Genomic DNA, 25,569 nt, shown 5'->3' with positions numbered 1-25,569 from the left:
GACGTTCACAGTCATTCTGCAGATGGGTTCGTGGAGTTATTATTTACAATCAGAATAATCAGAATGGATTAATCTGCGTTAACGTGTTCATTTTAACAGCCCTAAATAAGACAGTTGTAAATGTAAACACTGTAAACAGTCAGTCTGGCTGTTGTCGACTCCCGTCAGCTGTTACCGATGAAAACAACTCTTCCTCTTGCTTTTCATTCTGCTTATCTTATTTCCATTTTCAGATGCCGTCCTCCTCTACTGTTGTTCTCAAGCAGAGATTTTATCAACACGTCTTATTCTGATTTGTCTTTCCTGTTTTAGTTTGATCATCAGAAACTAATGTCAGCTTTGTGTCAACAAACAAACTAATCAAACAATTACTTGAGCATTCTTAAGGAGATTTACTACTCTATTAGCTGTGGGAATTGGTTCTGTCACAACACAACAAACTGGCTGAAATGCAAGTGTGTGTGTGTGTGTGTGTTTGTGTTTGTGTGACTAGTCATAACCTGGCCTTCATCCAGCAGGAAGTGAGCGTACAGAGAGACCGTGATCACATTATCTTCAAGTCTATTGAGTTAAGGCTGCTCCGGCGCTCTGCTCACTTTGGTCAACAGAAAAATAACATGTTTGAAACTGTACAACACGTGTGTGTGTGTGTATGTTTTGATGAATCAATGCTAAATAAAGCATTCAGTAAACATACAGTGCATCGGGGAAAAAACTGACCTAAAACTATCATCACCCATCAGTAAATCAAAGCCTCCAGTATCTGCTGAGATGGTTCTGAAGCCTTAGATCTGTCTGATCATGACTCTGAGCGGTGGCAGGATGTTTTCTGCCCAGTACTGCTTTTATCATCCCACACAGAACAGACAGGCGACTCCCTTTAGGAAGATAATTTTTGAAAAACATGTTCCCACATCATATCATTTTAACCCTTTAAAACCATTTGTATCATATTTGGTACACCAGGTTCTAAGACCTCTGTCTAATCAGCAAGATCCATCCACGATACTTTCCTTAAACACCTGTTGTATCTGACCGGTATGTGTTTTCTGCCCCCTGGTGGATTATCGTCCCACTGCAGCCAGTGCAAAGACTTTTTTAGCCTTTTTCAATATGGTCGCTAACGCTAAACCGTCCACACACTTTTTGCAGGAAAGTTTTTGGTAATTTTCAAAAAGCTACATTTAGAAGATTTCTATAGAGGGTATGCATGCGACGTTACCACTAGCGGAAGTCACTGCAGTTCCGCCCACTGAGTGGCAGAAAGAGGGAGATGAGTGGCAGTGTTGGCTTCAATACTGTCTAAACTGAAGAACAATATTTAATAAAAAATGGGGAAGAGCCGTTGTGTGATTGATTGTATGAACAGGTTTGAAAAGCAGTGGGAGCTATCGTTTTACAGACACCGAAAGACAAACCAAACCTAGATCTGTGGATCCTGTTTGGTGTCAGCTAACATTCATTTATGCTGTATTTTTGGGTCAAATCAGACCTTAAATGACCTATTGTTTTGGCTAATGTTATTGCTTAGTAAAACTCTTGGTTTCATGATCAGATTTTTCATGGTTTTTGTCTTCATTTTGTGATTCTGAACCTTGTGCTCCTACATGATTAGTAAACTAACTGAAACTGAGGCTAACCCAGTTTTTCAAATACAGCGGAACTGGAGAATAAAGCTACAACGGAGTATTAGGACCACAGAAGAAAAGAAGAACACTGGTCACTATGAGTATAAAGTCAGAAAATATTGATATAAAACCTTTAATTTTATGAGAATAAAGTTGAATACAAAAAGAATCACAATGTTATGAGAATGAAGTTGTAGTTATAAAAAAATCATAATTTAACAAAAATGTCATTCATTTATGAGATTAAAGTCGTCATATTCCAACAATAAAGCCATAATATTATGAGAATAATGTCGTAATTTAAAAACAGGTGGTATAAATCTGCTAATTTCCCAGAATGCAGTGGTGCCCTGCTGGTCCACAGCAGTAGTATCTGTGTTGGATAAAGGACTGGATCTGAACTAGACTCAGTAAATCTGCTCAGTCCCAGTAGATCATGCATATATTCACTGGGGTCAGTCCACGGTCTACTGTAAATGACCTTTGGATCAGCTGGTTCTGGGCCCTAGTTTTGGAGCCTTTGGATCAGCTGGTTCTGGGCCCTAGTTTTGGAGCCTTTGGATCAGCTGGTTCTGGGCCCTAGTTATGGAGCCTTTGGATCAGCTGGTTCTGGGCCCTAGTTTTGGACCCTGGTTGTCAGTGATGATGAAACCATGTATATTTGTTTCACGTAAAAATAGCATTGATTCCCTATACCAGGGGTGTCCAACTCTGGTCCTCGAGGGCCGGTATCCTGTATGTTTTAGATGTTTCTCTCTTCCATCACACCTGGAAGCCATTTTGTCATTATCAGACTTCTGCAGAATTTGATGATGAGGTGATCATTCATTTAACCAGGTGTACTGGAAGAGGGAAATATCTAAAACATGCAGGATACCGGCCCCTTGAGGATCAGGTTTGGACACCCCTGCCCTCCACTCTGGATCAGGTCTGGATCCTCCATTTGTGTCCACATGTCAGTGTTCATGGACCACTTGTTCTTTGGTAGCTCGTACAGATCCATGTCCAGTCCAACTGTCCTTCATTTAATTTCATATTTCACATTTTCCTGGTCTGGCTGTGTTTACTGCTATACTCCGTCATGTTGGGCAGGTTGGTTTAAGACACTCAGTCTGACTTAGAGGGGCGTGGCCTGGGGGAGAAGTGACCTATGTGCAAACCCTCTATTCTCTTTTTTTTTTCTTCTTTTTTTTTTTTTTTTTAAATAAGTACTTCATGATTTAAAAATTCTAGCACAAAATAAAACAAATGTATATAAAAAATTATGTGAAATTACTATATATAGTCATTATATATTGTTATATGTAGCAATTTAATTATTGTTTATAGTTGTATTGTTAGACCTTGTAAAAATAGAAAAAAATGTTTTTCATTTTCTTTGTATTTTTCTATTATGTTCATTTTTCTACCATGGGGTCTTAGAGTTTTGTAACTAAGGCTGTGTATCGGCAAGAATCTGGCGATACGATACAAATCACAACACTAGGATCACAATACGATATATCACAATATATCATAATACTGTTAAAAAGGCAATTTTTTGTTTTTCTTTTTCTAATGATTATTTCCTTGATGAATTGAATTACATCAGAAATCTGCACAAATACTAAAGACACTTTTATTTGATCAGAACAGGATCTAATGTTATATCCCAAAATGTTCCTGTCTTCAAACTATTACAGTTTCAGATCCTGTTCAAATGTTCATATTCTATTAGTTCAGAACTAACATCAGAACATTATTTTTGTGCAATCCCAACAAAGGAACTAACATTATTTAATAAAAATAAATAAGTAGTAAGTAAATAATAACAAATAAGAAAACCAAAAAAGAACCTCCACAATATCTGCATTTGAATAAATACCTAAAAATATCGATACAGTACTTTTTAATGTCGACACAGTATTGTGAAATCAAATATTGCGATATATTGCTGATCCGATATTTTCTTACACCCCTATTTGTAATGTCAGTTTTCTGTATGTGATGCACATATGGAAAAACCGACAGTCAAGCTGACTTTGAAAACGTCCAGACCAGTTTGGTAAACCAGTCTGTCTTCTTCTGTCCTCTCTCCTGGTCCCTTTGTTACTGTTTCCTTTCATTCAGTTTGGTTCACATCCTTCTTTTCCCTTCGTCCGTTTCTCTCTTTCAACAATATTCCCGGACCTAATGGGTATTTTTCTGTTTCATTGGATGTTAAAGCTGCTGAGGTCATTGTCGATGATGTAAGTCTCAGTCCGGGGTGAGTGGACTGTTGTTTTTCTCTGTTTGGTTGCAGTGTCACCGCTCTGTCCTCAAATTGGTGTTGCCATGGTGATATGGGTTGTCACAATGCACCCAGCAGGCCACTGATTCAGTGTTTTTTCGGGGGCATGGGGGGTGGGGGTGGGGGGTTGTGCTTTAGTACTGGAGATGATCCCAGTAGCACACAAACCCACATGTGTTGGTGAACCTTCTGTGCTCTTCTTCAGGTGCTTTCAAACCTCCCTGTCCCTCCTTCATCATGTCCTCTGAGGCCACGCCTATCCAAGGGTCACGACCTATGACCCCTCCTCTGAAAACTCCAGGATCGCCAAGTTCTGCCCCTTTGTCAACAGGTAAATGCACATCTAGGATACACATACAGGATATGAACCAAAAGCTGATAGTTCTAACCTTTAACTGAGCCCATCTCATGGATCTAAAACTAGGTTAACCCTTTAACCCCTGACATGTCTGTGGTGAGCCTTCTGAAGGTGTGATTTAATTTAAATATTCATATAAATTCAACTGCTTAGTCAATAGGAAAATTATTCCAATCATGCTGATAGAATAGACTTTGTTCTTTTCATAGACATCTGAGCATGCTCAGTTCACCCCCCACCACCTGTGGAAGGGGGGGTCAAACACAGAGCAGTGAGTGAGACTGACTCACTATAAAAGTAGACGGTTTGGGCTTTTTTTTTTTTTTTTTTTTACACCTTTTTTCTTGTGTTTTTTTTTCTGTTGTTTCCAGGGTTGAAGTGATTTTCCTTTTTTTTTTTTTACTGTGTTTCGTCCATGGAGTTAAACAGGTGTCAAAAAGCAGCTGGACTGATTAAGAAAAAAAGAGCCAAAATTAAAACTACTGGAACCAAATTTAAATATTTCTTGCTTATTTTATTCGTTTTCTTTTTTTTTTTTTTTACTTAATTTTAGTCCATTTTTTGCATATTTTTATGTTATTTGTTGTTTTGTAAATATTTTATTTGTTTTTGTTCATTTAGTTGCTTATTTTGTTTATTTTCCTAGATTTCATCTTTTAATTTTTTTTTTTTTCTTCAATTTTGTTCAGTTTGTGTCTTATTTTGTACGTGTTATGTATTACATTGTTGGTTTATTATTCATATTTGTTATTTCTTTGATCACTTTGGCTGTTTTTGTTCATTTCGTTGCTTATTTTTGTCCTTTTTTTTTTTTTTCAACCATGTAACTATTTTTTGGAATTCAACCAGGTGTCAAAAAGCAGCTGGACTGATTTAGAGAACAAAAAGAGCCCAAAACTAAAACTACTGGGCCCAAATTCAAATCCTTGTTGTTGTTCAGTTTGTTCCAGTTCTCAGTTGATGTTCAACATCCTAAATCTCTTGTTGATGTCCATTCTAGTGTCTTATTTAGTCCAAACCTGTCAGACTTCAATTCCTCTATTTGTCTTTTTCTGTTATTCCACCTGTTTTGGTAGTAAATGTGAGGAGGGTTAAGGGTTAAATAAATCCTGTTTTAGTGGGATATTGTCTAACAGTCAGTGCACCACACAACCCCAATTTGTTTTCAGGAGTAAAACCGTTTTTAGTCCAATGGTGCGATGGAGTATTAGTATCAGTTGTCGTTCATCCATCCATAAACAATTTTTCACAGAAACTTCTTCTCCAAAACTGTTAACCACTATCAATTGAAACTCATTGCAAAGGGTCCTTGGGCCCAGGCCTACCAAGTGATTGAATTGAGAAATATTAATTTTTGAATTTTTGATGACTTTTTGAAATTTAAAAAATCCCCATTGGTTCATTATGAGACACATTTCAAAGTGCTATAACTTTGGAACAGTTGAAGGTATTAGTCGCTTTTTCATTGACCCTATAATTATGTGAGTATAACTTGTGCATAAAAATGTACTTAATGGAAAAACGACAATTTCGCCGAAACTCTGGTTTTTCGATGGAAACTTTTTGCGCTGGCAAGAGGTGCTTTTTTGGGCGTAGTTAAACTGGTGTATCATACAAAACTGCAATGGAAAGACCTTTTTCCGCAACTAGAGTCTCATGAATAATAAAACTGATGTTGACGGACGTTATAACGAGAAGAAGAAGAGTTTTAAAAGAAACATGGTGTGATACGTGTGGATACACCAGGAAACCCAATAATTTTTTAATTTAGTAGGAGATAGAGGGGTAATATATAATAATAATGAATATATCTGTAAATCAACACCATATTTATGTTCGTCACCATGTTTATGGAATGACTTCTCGTGTCATCTTGTGATGATAAATAAACAAATCCTCGCATTTGTGATTTAATGGAAAAACTGACATTACGCACTTCTGTTTTTTTGACATTTAGTAAATATGGGTAAAGTTTTGCACAGATGTCCAATGGAAAAGCAACTAATGATATAATTACTATTGGCAATAGATAGGAAAGTCACAGTTGGGCTTTCATTCAGTGCATGACCTTTGACCTTGAGTGAAAGGTCAAATGAATGTCAATTAATGTCTTTAAATATGCCGACCCTTGGTCCTGTTTTTTTTCTTGTTACTAAATGATGAGTTTCTAAGGAGAACTAATGATGAGTTTGTGCCCTTTGTCCTGATGTCCCATCAGAGTCCCTCCGGCCTCCGGCGTGCAGACACAGAGAGCGCTCCCCCTCCCCTATGAGAGGCTACCTCATCCCCAGCCCCCTGCCCACCCGCAGGAACAGGACCTGCTCAGCGTAAGCACCACACCCACCGAACATTCAAGATGAGCAGAAAGGCAATAAATAGAGTTAACCCTTTATCAGGCACCCATTCCCATTGAAATACTCTGAAATTCAAAATGTCAACCTTGGTGTGTTAATATACACCGTCATCTACCTCCTTGTCGGTTGCCGTGACAACAGTCTCCCTCCTTTTGCCATAAAACATCTGAATAGCACTTGGTAAAAAGTAAACACAGGGGGGGGGGGGGGTGTTAGTCTTATAGGTCCCAGTGGAAAGGGCTGGACTTTTGGAGTATTCCAACCATGCACTTCCTGGAACCACAGTAGTCAGTTAATATGATTATATAATAACAATGAATGTGTCCATTGGTGAATTATTCTTCTCACACACAATGAGTTGGTACATATGTCATTTTATTAATAAATTAGAGGCTGATTTTAGACTTTTCAGCTAAACTTAACCTAACCCTAACCCTTAATCAATATGATGTCTGTCTGTCTGTCTGTACTCTAGCGGTCACATTTCAAGCATTATTGATATCAATCCATGTCCAATTGATTGTCCATATTCTCTAGTTGACCTGATTAGTTTTTTTTTTTTCCAGTATCAGGAAAAGTTCAACTTTGGCTCAGATATCAGCCAAAGTTCAACAAATGGTTATTTCTCCATAATTTCTGTTAAATTCATCGTATCGACTTCAAACCAACACATGCATTTTTCTATTCTGCAACCAATAGTCTGCATCATGATGTCATAGGGGCCACACCCTCGTTAGCGCCCGGGGTAAATATCAGGGGGCAGTAAACTCAGTTTTAAGACATTCCTAATGGTTGTAATATCACCAGTATTCATCTGATCAAACCTAAATTTAACCTGAAACATCTGTGTTCAAGTCCATTCTCATATGACAAATTTTGCAACTCTAGGTTGCGTGACTTCAGGTTGCTATGGTAACATATGTAATATTTGTCTGTCATTAATGACATCCGTTCTGTTTGTAGCGATTTCAGACTAATGCTAAATTATTGTAAATTCAACCCTCTATCCATTACCTGTATCATTTGTCACATGCGTAAATAGATTTTGACTTATTGGCATCTAAAGTGACCAGGGCTCAAGCGCCTAATTTACATATTCATAAAACGGCTTCTATCTTGAAAACTAAGACGAACATCGACTAACTTTGTATTATCAACTTTTAGGAAGTCAGATATGGTCTTTCATTTGGTACAGGTTTTATTGACCTTTAAAGGTCAAACTCAAGGTCATGATTTTCAAAATTTTTGACCGCAACCGTTTTGCAGAAAAACGACTGGTATCAGATTATGAAGTCTGAAAATATCGGCCAAAGTTCTCTGTCAAAGGCCTCCAGCAAACACTTTATGGCAGTTTTGTCTGTTTGTTTTGAATTTAAAACCAAAAGCAGCAAAGAAAAGCTCAGAAAGAGAGGAGAAAAAAAACATATTTGAAAAGGAGGAGGATGCAGTGTAACTTACATACTCCCTTTCCAGCTCCACAAAATAACTTCAAAATATGACATATATCAAAAGTAAACCCTGTCCAAGCATATATACATGATATACATTGTATATCGTAGTTCATTATTCATGATCATATAATATAATGCACATTATATACACTAGTGGAATTGTACCCGTGGTGCCATTGTACGATAGCATAAGTAGAACTTGTCTGCCACCACAGTCCATTTGTAAACTACCATTTAATCCTGCATTGTGCAGCTAATAATTGGAGCCAACATGTGAGGCATGAAGGGAAGAGCATGTATTTGTTTGTCCTGTCAAACATGATTACATTCATCCAGCGGTAGTGAACTGCAGCCTTCACATTGTAGCATCGTATGCTACCAGCAGAAATTTTAAGAACAGCAGCAGAATCACCTCTGAAAATGGAGTATGGCGGCAGGAATGAAGAATTCAAAGTAGAGAGAGGCTAAAATCTCCCAGCATACCTCACAACATTTGAATATGGACATAAAATTGTGCCTAGTAGATAGTCAGGTAATGTTTCTATTCATTTGGTGAGTTTGGCGGCGACGGGTCTGTGAAGGCTGAGGAAAACCCGTACAAACGCCCTCCTGTGCTGCAACATCGATGGGACACAGAACGTGTATTATATAGTAGGATACATTATACAATGATGTAACAACATTATAAAATAATTATGTTTACAATGTATAATAATACACATGATATGACATTATTTCTGATCATAAAGTGCTTTTATTGTCTTCTGTTCTGGTCCTACTGGTGGTGGTTTGTATCAGACTGTAGAATATCAGTGTGAAAACTCTATTAAATGTAATGCAGTGTAATGCAGTATTTCAGTGGTGGCTGTGTAAGTGTTGTGTTGGACTTGAATTGTCTTGTTACTCATTTCTCTGTTTCTTCTCTTGGTGGGTGTTGTCCCCGTCTCCGTCTCCGTGGACAGGACTGCTCGTGCGTCGGAGGGTCCTCTGTTTACTGGCGTGTGTAAATATTTCTCCCGCTCCAAAGGCCACGGCTTCATCACACCATCGGATGGAGGCAGCGACATCTTTGTCCACATCTCTGAGTAAGTGTGTGGTCATGTGCTTATTAGTGTGTGTGTGTGTGTGTGTGTGTGTGTGGGGGGGGGGGGGGGGGGGGGGGGTTGTGTGTTTTTTGTATTTTTGTCGAGTTTCACTGTTTTTTCACCTTTTTTTCCACCAGTTTTTATCTGTATTTTCCGGTTTGTCTTGTTCATTGATAATCTTAATTTCTCTGTAAATATTTTATAAATGTCTGTATATTTTATATACACTGTAAAAAAAAATCTGTAATTTAACAGAACTTTCACTGTTTATTTTACAGATTTTTCCTGTATTTTTACGATACAGGAAAATATCAATGAAATGACAAAAACAGACTGTGATTTTACATGTCAAATGTAAAATAACACAAAAAAACTGTAACTGTGAATAACCATAAAATTTCCATTTTTTAAAAGATTTTTTTTCTTTTTTCACAGAAATACAGTTAAAAATACATTTGCAAATGTATCATAATTTCACAAATATTTCTTTTCTATTTATGAGATTAAACTGTTCAAGTTTAATACTGTAAAAAAAAAATAAAATGAGATAAAATTACAGACAATTAACCGTAAAAGAAGTGTTTATTCTGCAAGTTTAACAAGACTTGTTTGTTAAATGACAAATATCTTGTGTAATTACAACAAAAATGTTGAATAAATGTATTTTTGTGAATGTATAACATGTATAAGCACTGATAAACAGTTTTTATCAGTGGATTGTACAACTTAGTCTCATTGAAAATTTTATATATATGTATATGTAGGCAATGTGATTGTTTTAATACACGAAAATATTCTTTATTAAACATTAAAAAGTCAAAAAAAAAAAAATGCAAAATCTCATGTAAAGTTAGGGCAAAAAAACTGTAATAATAATAATAATAATAATGGATATTTATATAGTGCTTTTCTAGACACCCAAAGCGCTTTACATTATTGATCCATTATTCATTCACTCTCACATTCTCCCTCTGGTGGTGGTAAACTACATTTGTAGCCACTGTATTTTAATTATGGAAAATTACCGTATTTTTATGAGATGGTTATTTTCTGTTATTTTACAATATTTTTTTGGCACCCCTGCTGCTGGAATATTACTGTTTTTTGTTTTTGTTTTGTTTTTTTTGCAGTGTATATATATAAATCTATATGCAGATCTATCCGGGGCATACACAGATGCAGTGTGCGTATTTGAGTCAGATGATGGATGTTTTTGTCAGTGAAATGAGGGGCTCTCACTGACTATCACACAGGATCCAAATGACACCAAAGAACCAAAAAGAACAAGAACAACACGGAAACAGTCATCTAGATACACTAACAAGTTCAAACACATGGAAAAGAGTTGAAAGCTTATTTCTATAGTCCCATAAAGTTTCATTATCAACATTTACAGTTGTTTTTCATAGTAAATCTGATTTTTAAAAAGTCAATTCTTAACTATAACACCCTGTTTGAAGCATTTATTACATATAATGATAAGTAATGGACAGATATTAAAGGTTTAGTTCTTCCTGAAAAAAGTGCAAAAGAATTGGTGAAAAAGACATTATCTGACACTTTCATTGCAAAAACAACATAAATAAATCAAGGCGGCCTGTTCTAATGGGTGTTCTTAAAGGGCACATATTTGTCTAAACCCACTTTTCTTAGTCTGTGCTTCATTTATTTGTGTATTTGGACCCTAATAGTTCGTACAGTTTGAATTTGAACCCTCCAACTGCTGCAAAACTATATTTAGATTCATTTGGACAAAAATCTGTAGGATTTGTACAACCTGTTTGAATTCCTGCTTAATTTGTTATGTTTTATAACCAGTTCCGTCTCCACTTTTGCTCATATCAGGTCCAGACTTCAGACCAACATTTCTCCAGTATTTCTCCATAATTGTTTGTCGTCATCAGCGTTGTAGTCCAGACTGAAAATATGTCCAAACTTGGAGCCCAGCACCTCAAATGTTCAGTTGTCGGTTGAACGGGACAGAGCAGCACAGCTGACAACAAGAGGGGGCGGGGCCTGAAATGGCTCATGTGCATTTAAAGGGCCAGCGCTCCAAACCACCTTTCTGGTGTCATTACTCAGAAATAGGGTTGAAGATGGAGCTGTGGAGTTGAATGAATGAAGAATTCAGAGCCAAGCAGAGCATTTACAGTTTATGGAGACCACAGGGAAATGAGGGAAAAGGAAGAATAACATTTAAAAAAGACAAATATCACTGCTTTAACCCTTGAAAGGGCACTCATTGAAATACTCTGAAGTTTAAAGTTTCAGTCTTATGCCGCGTTTCCACTATGTGATATCGGCTCGACTCGACTCAACTCTTACATTTTTAAAAAAGGACCTGGAATCTGGTACCTGGGACTAGTTTTTTGGTATCATCTCCGCCGAGGTTCCAGGACTGGGGACCAGATACTAAAATGTGACGTGTAAACACTGCAGACCACTGATTAGTTAGAGAGTCGTCTCTGTGACCCGCCATTTTACAAAAAACAGATGCGGAAGTTTACAGTAAATGTAGTGGTAGGTGAATCCACATGATGACAGCCTGTAAAACTACACCGTGGTTTGTCGAGGAGGTTCAGATGTTAAAATTCAGCATGGGCTTGAAGAGACAACATGAAACAAGCGAGTTTATCAGCAACTCTGAGCAGACGACACAGAAGTAATGCGCCACATCACTATGATGACCAGGTACTGTAAAGTAGGTAGTATCCTGTAATGGAAACTGTCCTGGACCTGGTACCCGAGCTGAGCCGAGTCGAGCCGGTTCCACGAAGTGGAAACGCGGCATTAGTGTGTTATTGGACATAGTAATTTACCTCCTTGTCAGTTGCCGTGACAACAGTCTCCCTCCTCTTGCCATAAAACATCCTATCAGCACTTGGTAAAAAGGAAACACATGCAATAAATCAACTGTGATAAGGTCATAAACTGACAAAAAAAATCACTCATATTTACTATTTACAGCTTCAACATGTCTGTTAAATCTGAGTCTCTGTATAGTTTAATAAAAAAACTACATGCTTTGCCAAAATGACCAAACATAGTCACTTGCCTGATGAAGAGTTAAAGGGCTAACTAGTCTTTCCAACATGCAACGATGACACATGTATACTTTAATTCAGTGGTTCCAACTATTTTTTACTCATGACCCCACTTTAACGTCACAAATTTCTGGCGACCCCAGACATTCAAAACAGACTTTTTTTCGCTATAATTTATTTGTTTTTGATCATGTAATAGTTTTATACTATGTTGCAAATAAACGTTAATTTTAGACATTAACATTTAGTCTATCTAATGTATATTATTGTGGATGGAGGCAGTAAATCCAGGTGTAGATTACTGCACAAAGGGAGAATTTTATTTTCCTTGGTCAGGATCTGTCCAGTCAGTCCAGCTGTGATTTACAAGGAGGACAATTAATACTGAACAAACAAGAAATGAAACTATAAATCAAGGTTATAATAGTTTTGGATTTTTAATTATAGTTTAGTTTTATTTAGTTTTGACTTTTTTTTCTCTAATTCAGTTAGTTTTAATTAGTTTTTAGAGCAGGTTTGCTAGTTTTATTAGTTGTCGTTTTTTCTGAATGCTTAGTTTTAGTTTAGTTTTAGTATTAGCTTAAGTTTTTTCATATATTTTCCTCTTCTTCGCCATCCTATTCAAAGAAATAAGTGAGGTTTCCCTGGATGCTTTATTTGGGGGTGGGGTTATTGCAGCTCTGACTGAGCACAGACACAAACATATGTACAATACCATGGATAAATTCACTGTAGCAGGTTGGGGGGGCGGGTGCGATCCATACACAATGTCATTTACGTGAAAATGAAACTGAAACTTTCTATACTTACACCGTTGTCCTCCCGACTTCTATACCACTGTTATACCGCTGATCTTAAACGAAATTTTCACATGTTCTATCCTATATCCACATTGACAAAGACAAAAACTGAGGGAATTTTATCCATAATTTTTATACATTGTAGTTAGTTTTGTAAGCACACAATACAGTTTCAGTGAGTTATCGTTTTTTTTCTTTTAATATGAGTTATTTATTTCAGTTAACAAAAATGTCTTTTCAATTTTAGTTTTCGTCATTTCGTTCGTTTTCGTTAACGATAATAACCTTGCTATGAATTATGAAAGAGCTGCAGCATCTGAAATCGACCACAATGAACATTTGACAGATAAACAGAACCACAGTGCTGCAGTTTCACAACCACGGTTTGTCTGATATGGATTGGGATCTGCTCTGTCAACTCAATATATAGTTTTTTATTAGTAAGGTTTTTTATTTTTATTTTTATTAATTACTAGAAATTTCAGGTGACCACATTTGAATTCCAGGCAACCCCACGTCGGGTCGTGACCAATGGTTATCGTTAACGAAAACTAATGAAATGACAAAAACTAGAACTTTTGATTTGCAATATTTTATTTGTGTAACGTTTAGCTCCCTGTCGGTTGAGCATATTCTTGTGTGAAAGTGACTGTTTTTACCAGGGATGCACCGATCCCACCGTTTTCCAGGCTGAGTACGAGTACTTACATTTGAGTACTTGCCGATACCGAGTACCAATACTAGTCCTTAGTAATCCCATTCCAGTTTTTAGTTCCTTTTGTAAATGTGCTTTATTGTCGTTGTCATTAGTCTGACTGGAACAAAGTGCTGCTACCGACATTTAATGCGTTGGAATCAAGGTTATTATCGTCAGCGAAAACTAACAAAATGACAAAAACTAGAATTGAAAAAACATTTTTGTTAACTAAAATAAATAAAAACTGTAATTAAAAGAAAAAAAAAAGATAACTAACTGAAACTGTATTGTGTGTTTAGAAAACTAACTAAAACGTATAAAAATTATGGATAAAATTCCCTTCATTTTTGTCTTTGTCAGTGTCGGATTGATACGAAAGCGATTTATTTTGCTGTAGCGATTTTAGCTGCTGGCACCATATGATATTTAACGGTCCGTCACTTGTGGTTTCCAGTCGTCTTCTGGTCCCCACTCTTCCTGGAAACATGGAGACTAAAGCAGCAGAGTCCTGTCTGGGATTTATTTGAATACGACGACAGAGAAGAAGAGAAAAGATACAACAAAACTAGAATTAATACTAAAACTAAACTAAAACTAAGCATTTAGAAAATAATGAAAACTAATAAAAACGAGCAAACCTGCTCTAAAAATGAATTAAAACTAACTGAATTAGAGAAAAAAAGTCAAAACTAAACAAAACTAAACTATAATGAAAAATCCAAAACTATTAGAACCTTGGTCTCGACCCCAAGGTTGAAAAACACTGCTTTAAATTATAAATCATCAGTGAGTTGACTGAGTTTATATGAAAATGGAAGATGAGTGTGTGTATGTGTAGTGTGAGCTCATACACACACACACACACACACACACACACACAGTTTTCGTCTCCATGGATTTAAAGGAGTAAGTGTTTTCACTCATTGTCTGATCAGGTGTGTGAGTAGGGTCCCCTTTGGGTTTAATCGTTGACATCAAACGGCGGCGGTGTGTGTACGAGGGACGGCAGCAGCAGTAGGAGTGTGTAGGAGGACCACCAAATATCTGATGACCTTCACCACCGTGCCTTTGTTTTCACCCACAAGCTTTAAAACACATAGACGTCAGCAGTACACACACACACACACTCATTTTCTCTTATGCTGCTTTTGAGAGTCGTTCCCGTTGCCATGTAGCCAATCATCACTTGCAGGTCGTGCTACTGTTTCCAATTTTCTCATGACCAAATAAGGACAAAATGGTGCTCATTATTATCAGTTAGTGTTGTGTTTTTATGTTCTGTTCAACTGGAATGGCCAAAAAAAAAAGTGTGTATTCCACTTAATTAAAACTGGGTTATTATGAAACTTTATGTGAATAAACATCCAAATTAATCAAATAAATCACAGTTTTACACAAAAAACCCCCCCGACAAACTCATTGTAAATGGAGACAGGTCGTACCCCTTTGTCTATTTTTTTTTTTTTTTTAATTATTACTGACAGTATATAGACTTAGCGCCATTAAAAACACTTAACAGTCAACACTTTCAGTTTCTGAGTACCAGTTTTCAGTGACTGAATGAACCTGTTCAGTTCAGCACGATTTGTCCACAGTTCATCCTGTAATGACCAGTGCTTCCCTCTTCAATCTGAAGGGAACCATAAACCAGTTAATTTAATATATCTACAAATATACATGTTTTTCTGAGCCGTGTGTTTTTAATGGCACTAAGTACATTTACCCCTCAGTGTCATGTGGTATTCTTAGACATATTTGGTCATTATTCTCACCTCCATCTAGTGATAATTCCAAATGGATGTCATGAAAGCATTTATTTTCCTTCTCATTGTATGTTTTCTAAGTGCGTGTAGAATGCATGATACGGATAATAGTGGTTAATAGTAGTTAAACGCAACACACACACACACCCACACAGTTTATTTATAGACTCTATTTCCAAATGTGTGCATGGTGAAACAGTAGAATAATATTAAAATATAATAGAATAATAATCAGATAAACCACAGACTGAGCTGAAAGTAAAATAAAAATAGAGCATGTGTAGTTACCAGACCACTCCAATTATTTAGATTAGATTAGATTTATTATACGGAAGCGTATTGCATTCACACAAAAAAATAAATTCGGCTCTGTTTTTCTGAATTAACTAGATAATTGTCTCATAATGACAAGAAAAAATAAGTTTAAAAAATTTGGCTCTGTTTTTCTGAATTAACGAGAAACTGTTTTCCGACAAAAAAAAAAAAAAAAATTTGCTGTGTTTATCTGAATTCCCCGGTGCGCTTGGAGGGCTTGATACGTGCGCGAAGCGGGGCTTGGAGGTCGGAGCACAGCTTGGTTCTGAGTTCTGTAAATGAAACTAGTTCCATGATCCGTAAACGGAACCAGTTACGAGAACGGAACCAACTTCATGCTCCTCTGAAGGGTTTTCAGCAGTGCAGGTAGAAGGAGCTCCTGCCTGGATCAGACACCACTGTCCCACTGACACAGATGAACAGAGCCCCATTTAAAGTTTTTCAGAAAACAGTATCTTGTTAATTCAGAAAAACGGAGCTGAATTTATTTTTTTGTGTGAATACAGTTCGCTTCCGTAAGATTTGATTTGATTAGATTAAATAGAAGATTCCTAGACAAAAAGGAAAGAAAATAATTATAATAATTATAATAATAATAATAATAAATCCCCCGTGACCCGGCCCCGGATAAGCGGAAGATAATGGATGGATGGATGAATAATAATAATAATAATAATAATAATAATAGTGACAATAATAATAATGATGATGATAATAATAATGATGATAATAGTGATAATAGTGATAATAATGATAATGATAGTAATAATAATGATGGTAATAATAATAATAGTGATAATAATGATGATGTGGTAATAATAATGATAATAATAATAATAATAATAATAATAATAATAATAATAATAGTGACAATAATAATAATGATGATGATAATAATGATGATAATAGTGATAATAATGATAATGATAGTAATAATAATGATAATAGTGATAATAATGATAATGGTGGTAATAATAATAACAATAATAACTAGAAGCACTCGGAGAGCGCAGACCTCCGCCAAGGCTGATCAGTGCCCCCCCCCCCCCCCCCCCCCCCCCCCGTGGGCCCCCCCACCCCCGATCACCACCAAAATTTAATCATTTCTTCCTTATCCCATTTCCAACAAACCCTGAAAATTTCATCCAAATCTGTCCATAACTTTTTGAGTTATGTTGCACACTAACGGACAGACAAACAGACAAACAGACAAACAAACCCTGGCAAAAACATAACCTCCTTAGTGGAGGTAATAATAATAATAATAATAATAATAATAATAATAATAATAGTGATAATAAATCCTGGAGGATTCTGTTGGGTTTCTGTAAATTTGATTTGATTTGATAAAGCACTTTGTGACTCTGTCTGTGAAATGTGCTCTATAAATAAAATTTACTTACTTATTTAATAATGAAAATAATTATCATGATGGTAATAATAATAATGATAATAGTGATAATAATGATGAAAGTGATAAAAATGATAATGATGGTAATGATAATGATGATAATAATGATAATGATGGTGGTGGTAATAATAATAATAATAATAATAATAATAGTGATAATAATGATAATGATGGTAATGATAATGATGGTAGTAGTAATAATAATAATAAGAAGAAGAAGAAGAAGAATAGTGATAATAATGATAAAAGTGATAATAATGATAATGATGGTAATGATAATAATGATAATAATAATGATGGTAATAATAATAATAATAATAATAATAATAATAGTGATAATAATGATGGTAATAATAATAATAATAATAATAATAATAGTGATAATAATGATGGTAATAATAATAATAATAATAATAATAATAATAATAATAATAATAATAATAATAATAATAATAATAATAATTGTGTGTTTTTTCTGCAGCATCGAGGGCGAGTACGTCCCAGTGGAGGGGGACGAGGTCAGCTATAAGATCTGCTCCATCCCCCCCAAACATGAGAAGGTCCAGGCTGTGGAGGTGACCATCACCCACCTGAACCCAGGGACCAAACACGAGACCTGGTCAGGACACGTCATCAGCAGCTGAACGGGCCCAGCCTCAGCACGCGGGGGTGGGGCCGGGGGCGGGGTCACTGATGTGTCTGTGGGAGGGATTGGACGGGCTGAATGGGCAGTAGAAAAATATGTGAATGATATCATCATATTTGACACATGTGTAAACGTGGAAGGGCTCACCCAGCAGATAGACATGATGTTTATGAGTCCACAGTCCTAATACTAGGTTTTTTCTGGGATGTTTAAATTGGAAACATGATCTGATTCCTGATGAAGTGGACATTTCTTAATCTCACTGTAACTCTGCAGCCTTTTAGCATCACCTCCTGAGGCTGATGTTGAGGAACACTCCCACTGTTTCAGCACCAGGGGTTGATTTTTCAGGAGGTGTGTTTGTGTGTGTGTGTGTGTGTGTGTGTGTGTGTGTATGTACCTACTGCCACTCAGAGCACTTACAGCTCTTTTGTGCCTACTCCCACAAATCGACCATCTGTTGCCTGTTTGATCATGTTTGGGTGTTTCTGTGAATGAATTAAAGCATTTTCAACAGCTGCCAAAGTGGGTGGTGTGTTTGTTTTCCTCTGTGTGTTACATTCAGGTCAGCTCAAGTGGTATGGAGTAAGGAAGGTGTCCAAATATTCATGTACATTAGGCAGATATGTGTGCGTATTAGCCTTTAGCTGTTAATATGTGTGCGTATTAGCCTAGAGCTGTTAATATGTGTGCGTATTAGCCTAGAGCTGTTAATATGTGAGCGTATTAGCCTATAGCTGTTAATATGTGTGCGTATTAGCCTAGAGCTGTTAATATGTGAGCGTATTAGCCTATAGCTGTTAATATGTGAGCGTATTAGCCTTTAGCTGTTAATATGTGTGCGTATTAGCCTAGAGCGGCTAATATGTGTGCGTATTTGCCTATAGCTGTTAATATGTGTGCGTATTAGCCTAGAGCTGTTATTATGTGTGCGTATTAGCCTAGAGCTGTTAATATGTGAGCGTATTAGCCTAGAGCTGCTAATATGTGTGCGTATTAGCCTACAGCTGCTAATATGTGTGCGTATTAGCCTACAGCTGTTAATATGTGTGCGTATTAGCCTACAGCTGTTAATATGTGAGCGTATTAGCCTAGAGCTGCTAATATGTGTGCGTATTAGCCTAGAGCTGTTAATATGTGTGCGTATTAGCCTACAGCTGCTAATATGTGTGCGTATTAGCCTATAGCTGTTAATATGTGTGCGTTTTAGCCTTTAGCTGTTAATATGTGTGCATATTAGCCTATAGCTGTTAATATGTGTGCGTATTAGCCTACAGTTGCTAATATGTGTGCGTATTAGCCTACAGTTGCTAATATGTGTGCGTATTAGCCTTTAGCTGTTAATATGTGTGCGTATTACCCTATAGCTGTTATTATGTGTGCGTATTAGCCCATAGCTGTTAATATGTGTGTGTATTAGCCTACAGCTGCTAATATGTGTGCGTATTAGCCTACAGCTGTTAATATGTGCGCGTATTAGCCTAGAGCGGCTAATATGTGCGCGTATTAGCCTAGAGCGGCTAATATGTGCGCGTATTAGCCTAGAGCGGCTAATATGTGCGCGTATTAGCCTAGAGCTGCTAATATGTGTGTGTATTAGCCTACAGCGGCTAATATGTGTGCATATTAGCCTACAGCTGCTAATATGTGTGCGTATTAGCCTACAGCTGTTAATATGTGTGCGTATTAGCCTAGAGCTGTTAATATGTGTGCGTATTAGCCTACAGCTGCTAATATGTGTGCGTATTAGCCTAGAGCTGTTAACACGTATGCGTATTAGCCTAGAGCTGTTAATATGTGTGCGTATTAGCCTAGAGCTGTTAATGTGTGCGTATTAGCCTACAGCTGCTAATATGTGTGCGTATTAGCCTAGAGCTGTTAATATGTGTGCGTATTAGCCTAGAGCTGCTAATATGTGCGCGTATTAGCCTATAGCTGTTAATATGTGTGCGTATTAGCCTAGAGCGGCTAATATGTGCGCGTATTAGCCTAGAGCGGCTAATATGTGCGCGTATTAGCCTAGAGCGGCTAATATGTGCGCGTATTAGCCTAGAGCTGCTAATATGTGCGCGTATTAGCCTACAGCGGCTAATATGTGCGCGTATTAGCCTACAGCTGCTAATATGTGTGCGTATTAGCCTAGAGCTGCTAATATGTGTGCGTATTAGCCTAGAGCGGCTAATATGTGTGCGTATTAGCCTACAGCTGCTAATATGTGTGCGTATTAGCCTAGAGCTGTTAATATGTGTGCGTATTAGCCTACAGCTGCTAATATGTGTGCGTATTAGCCTAGAGCTGTTAACACGTATGCGTATTAGCCTAGAGCTGTTAATATGTGTGCGTATTAGCCTATAGCTGTTAATGTGTGCGTATTAGCCTACAGCTGCTAATATGTGTGCGTATTAGCCTAGAGCTGTTAATATGTGTGCGTATTAGCCTAGAGCTGCTAATATGTGCGCGTATTAGCCTATAGCTGTTAATATGTGCGCGTATTAGCCTATAGCTGTTAATATGTGCGTGTATTCGCCTATAGCTGCTAATATGTGTGCGTATTAGCCTAGAGCTGTTAATATGTGTGTGTATTAGCCTACAGCTGCTAATATGTGTGCGTATTAGCCTAGAGCTGTTAATATGTGTGCGTATTAGCCTAGAGCTGCTAATATGTGTGCATATTAGCCTACAACTGTTAATATGTGCGCGTATTAGCCTATAGCTGTTAATATGTGTGCGTATTAGCCTAGAGCTGCTAATACGCACACGTATTAGCCTATAGCTGTTAACATGTGTGCGTATTAGCCTAGAGCTGTTAACACGTGCGTGTATTAGCCTATAGCTGTTAACACGTGCGTGTATTAGCCTATAGCTGTTAACACGTGTACGTATTAGCCTATAGCTGTTAACACGTGTACGTATTAGCCTATAGCTGTTAACATGTGTGCGTATTAGCCTATAGCTGCTAATATGTGTGCGTATTAGCCTATAGCTGTTAATACATGTGTGTATTAGCCTATAGCTGTTAATACATGTGCGTATTAGCCTAGAGCTGCTAATATGTGTGTGTATTAGCCTATAGCTGTTAACATGTGTGCGTATTAGTCTATAGCTGTTAATACATGTGCGTATTAGCCTAGAGCTGCTAATATGTGTGTGTATTAGCCTATAGCTGTTAACATGTGTGCGTATTAGCCTATAGCTGTTAATACATGTGCGTATTAGCCTAGAGCTGCTAATATGTGTGTGTATTAGCCTATAGCTGCTAATATGTGTGCGTATTAGCCTATAGCTGTTAATACATGTGTGTATTAGCCTATAGCTGTTAATACCTGTGTGTATTAGCCTATAGCTGTTAATACGTGTACGTATTAGCCTATAGCTGTTAACATGTGTGCGTATTAGCCTATAGCTGCTAATATGTGTGCGTATTAGCCTATAGCTGTTAATACATGTGTGTATTAGCCTATAGCTGTTAATACATGTGCGTATTAGCCTAGAGCTGCTAATATGTGTGTGTATTAGCCTATAGCTGTTAACATGTGTGCGTATTAGTCTATAGCTGTTAATACATGTGCGTATTAGCCTAGAGCTGCTAATATGTGTGTGTATTAGCCTATAGCTGTTAACATGTGTGCGTATTAGCCTATAGCTGTTAATACATGTGCGTATTAGCCTAGAGCTGCTAATATGTGTGTGTATTAGCCTATAGCTGCTAATATGTGTGCGTATTAGCCTATAGCTGTTAACATGTGTGCGTATTAGCCTATAGCTGTTAATACATGTGCGTATTAGCCTAGAGCTGCTAATATGTGTGTGTATTAGCCTAGAGCTGCTAATATGTGTGTGTATTAGCCTATAGCTGTTAACATGTGTGCGTATTAGCCTATAGCTGTTAATACATGTGCGTATTAGCCTAGAGCTGCTAATATGTGTGTGTATTAGCCTATAGCTGCTAATATGTGTGCGTATTAGCCTATAGCTGTTAATACATGTGCGTATTAGCCTATAGCTGTTAATACCTGTGTGTATTAGCCTATAGCTGTTAATATGTGTGCGTATTAGCCTATAGCTGTTAATACATGTGCGTATTAGCCTAGAGCTGCTAATATGTGTGCGTATTAGCCTATAGCTGTTAATATGTGTGTGTATTAGCCTAGAGCTGCTAGTATGTGTGCGTATTAGCCTATAGCTGTTAACACATGTGCGTATTAGCCTATAGCTGTTAACATGTGTGTGTATTAGCCTAGAGCTGCTAATATGTGTGCGTATTAGCCTATAGCTGTTAATATGTGTGCGTATTAGCCTAGAGTTGCTAATATGTGTGCGTATTAGCCTATAGCTGTTAACACATGTGCGTATTAGCCTATAGCTGTTAACATGTGTGTGTATTAGCCTAGAGCTGTTAACACATGTGCGTATTAGCCTAGAGCTGTTAACATGGGTGTGTATTAGCCTAGAGCTGCTAATATGTGTGCGTATTAGCCTAGAGCTGCTAATATGTGTGCGTATTAGCCTAGAGCTGCTAATATGTGTGCAAGGACATAAAATGTATAATGTGTATTTTATCAGAATAATAATGAAAAAGTTTTGACAACGAGAATTCCAAACATGAAACCCAACTTTCCAATAGTGTAGCGGTTGTCTTTGTGCGTTGTGTTAAATAGGACAAAACTGAACCACTTCGGACACTGGTCGTTTATTCCCGGCAGAAGAACGTACGGTCAGTCTCATCAGTAAAACCCCAACGTGTTCTCACACTGTTAAACGACATTTTAAAAAATTACAAGTTAGCTAACTCACCATGTGTTAATAATACTGTGAACAAATAAGTAAAAACTAGGGATGCTCCGATCCGAGTATCGGGCATCGGCTCCGATACTCAGTGTGTGTACTTGTACTCGTACAAATGCACCGATACCACTTACAGCTGTGTGACGTTCCCAGTTCAGTGCAGCAGGTACGAGGAGGAGGAAGAATGTGTGTGGAGACTGAACCAAATAAATGACGATGATAAAAGTAACGCTGACTGACAGTAACGTCACAGACAGACGCAGCGTTCCGTCCGTCCATGAGTACCCAGACGGAGAATACCAACGGAACCGTGGAGGTAGAGGATCTGATCAGAGAGGCGCTGTGGGAGTTAGAGAAAAACTACTGACACATGTAGGACGAGTACCCAGGACTGGACCGGTGTACAGCCTACTGATAATACTGTGGAGGTACGGACCGGACAGAATACCCTGTGTTTGGCTCCATCCATCTTCCCATCAACTCTGACCATCTTCCCTGTTCCTGCTGAAGAGAAGCCCCCCCCCCCCAGAACATGATGCTGCCCCCACCATGTTTGACAGTGGGGATGGTGTGTTCAGACTGATGTGCACTGGGAGTTTTCTGACACATAGTGTTTTACATTTAGGCCAAAAAGTTCCATTTTGGTCTCATCTGACCAGAGTACCCCCCCCACACACACACACACACACACACACACACACGGCTTCTGTCAAACTGCTAACTTCTTGTGGTTTTCTTCTTCCCACTCTTCCATAACGACCAGATTTGACTAATAGTTTTCCTGTGGACGGATTCCCCACCTGAGCCGTGGATGTGTGCAGCTGGTCCAGCGTCTCCATGGGTCTCTTGGCTCCATCTCTGATCAGTGCTCTCCTTGTTCAGGCTGTAAGTTTCGGTGTCTTGGCAGATGTTCAGTTGTGCCATTTCTTTTTGTCTTTCCATTTCTGGATGATGGGTTGAACAGTGCTCCATGAGATGTTCAAAGCTTGGGAAATCCGTTTCTAACCTTCTCCTGCTTTAAACTTCTCCACAACTTCATCCCTGCCCTGTCTGGTGTGTTCCTTGGACTTCGTGATGCGCTTTGCTTCCCAGTATCCTCTTAACAAACATCTGAGGCCGTCACAGAACCGCTGTGTTTGTACTGGGATTCAGTTACACACAGGTGGACTCTATTCAGTCATTTGGTCAACATTTGATCATTCAGCAATCATCAGACAACTTCTGAAGGCAATTGGTTGTACTCAGAGAACAAGGGGGCTGAATACTTTTGCACGCCGCACTTTTCAGTTTTTTATTTGTAAAACAACATTAAAATCATGGACCTTTTTTTTTTCTACTTCACAATTGTATAGCACTTTGCGCTGGTCTTTCACATAAAATTCCAATAAAATATATTTACGTTTGTGGTCATAGCGTAACAAACTGTGGAAAAGTTCAAGGGGTATGAACACTTTTGCAAACCCCTGTAATAAACTTCCCTCAGATCCACTTCATTCCTTTCCTTTCTTGCTAAATTCCACTGGTGTTCTCAGTTGAATAACCTCTCAGCGGGCGTGTCTGTTTCTGCATAGGAAATTTGACAACATGGCAATGTGGCCCTATTGTTTATCTGTTGCTAGGTAACCCACTTAAGTGATGATTCTGTGATTCTGGGCATAACAACAGGATTGGCCACTGAATTCCAAAATTACTGATATCTGCCAAAATATTGGTCCGATCAACTTACCGTTTTTTTCTCTTCCTTGACCGAAACTACATAAGTATGACACGCACACACACACGCACACACACATACACACACACACACACACACACACACACACACACACACACACACACACACACACACACAGGTTCCTGTCCTCCTGTTATTGTTTTCCACCTGAATACTTGTGGAGTGTTCTGATTCAATCTGTTTCAGACCTTCCTAAAATACTGAGTGCACCCTCACAAACCCATTCCAACACTACTGTTCTAAATTATATGGAGAAAAACATACATTCATGTGACATGTATGTACTGTATATGATCAATGGAAACATGTATTGAATATTGATCATCTGTGTTGAAAGTCTCTTCTTTTCCTTCAGGGGGCGACATTATCCAGAGTAAACTCCTTCCAGAAGCCTCCACTGGACTCATCAACTTCTACTGTTTGGCATCACACTATTTTACAGACTTTAGAATGTCGTCAATATGTTTATATGTTTCAATAATCTATAACTACAGTACACTTTATTCATTTATTTTCATTGTTTGTATATTTTCCAGTCAGCGTCTATGTTTAAAGTCATAGTTTTTACTTTAGACTTCTGTTCGCTCTGATTGGTCTGTGATCCTGTCCTCTACTGTCCTCTAGTGGTGATAACACAAACTGCAGCTCACTGTTCAGTCATTTATGGAGCTGATCAAACCTGTTACTGCTGTCATGGAAAACACACACCTGTTCACACACACACTTTAATAGAACTGTTCATTGGACATGAATCAGGAGTAAATACAAGTCATAATAATAATGAACAGACAGAGTAAAAGGAGCAGATATGGAGGATTAAAGATGGAAAAGGATTAAAGGGAATTTAAGCACTGATACATGTTGGACATTCAGACTGCTGTCTTCACCTGAGGGTCAGTCTGCATCACAACTAAACAATACAACAGTAAGGCAGCAATAAAAAATATACAAGAAGTCCAAAAAAAAAATACCACAGATATGTACAGAGCTTTTATATATTTATATATATATATATATATATATATATATATATATATATATATATATATAATGACCAAAGGTCTTGTAGTCCATATTTAAAGACATTAACCCTTTCATGCACAAATTATGAGAACCTTAGTCAAGATTTTTTTCTTCAGTGTTTAGCCATGAAAAAAACAATGCGATCGAGTTCTTTTTTTCTATGGAGTTACAAAAATATCCATGCATTTAATTTTTGAAGTAAAGA

At 37.5% G+C, this 25,569-nt stretch overlaps 1 protein-coding gene across 1 annotated transcript in view; it reads left to right on the top strand.

The window, feature by feature from the left end:
* The window catches only part of LOC115423528 (calcium-regulated heat-stable protein 1-like), a 63,113-nt gene extending 44,771 nt beyond the window's left edge, over window positions 1-18,342 (top strand). Inside the window, exons 2-5 of the mRNA XM_030140384.1 lie at window positions 4,103-4,228; window positions 6,474-6,582; window positions 9,023-9,145; window positions 17,657-18,342. Of these exons, the coding sequence (XP_029996244.1) occupies window positions 4,135-4,228; window positions 6,474-6,582; window positions 9,023-9,145; window positions 17,657-17,819 (489 nt within the window). The 5' untranslated portion in view covers window positions 4,103-4,134 and the 3' untranslated portion in view covers window positions 17,820-18,342. The remainder of the gene's footprint in view (window positions 1-4,102; window positions 4,229-6,473; window positions 6,583-9,022; window positions 9,146-17,656) is intronic.
* Window positions 18,343-25,569: the final 7,227 nt, after the last annotated feature.

The sequence above is a fragment of the Sphaeramia orbicularis genome, chromosome 8 (assembly GCF_902148855.1).
Source record: "Sphaeramia orbicularis chromosome 8, fSphaOr1.1, whole genome shotgun sequence".
Lineage (NCBI taxonomy): Eukaryota > Metazoa > Chordata > Actinopteri > Kurtiformes > Apogonidae > Sphaeramia > Sphaeramia orbicularis.
Note: the sequence above shows the minus strand (reverse complement) of the source record. Positions and strands in the feature narration are given on the sequence as shown.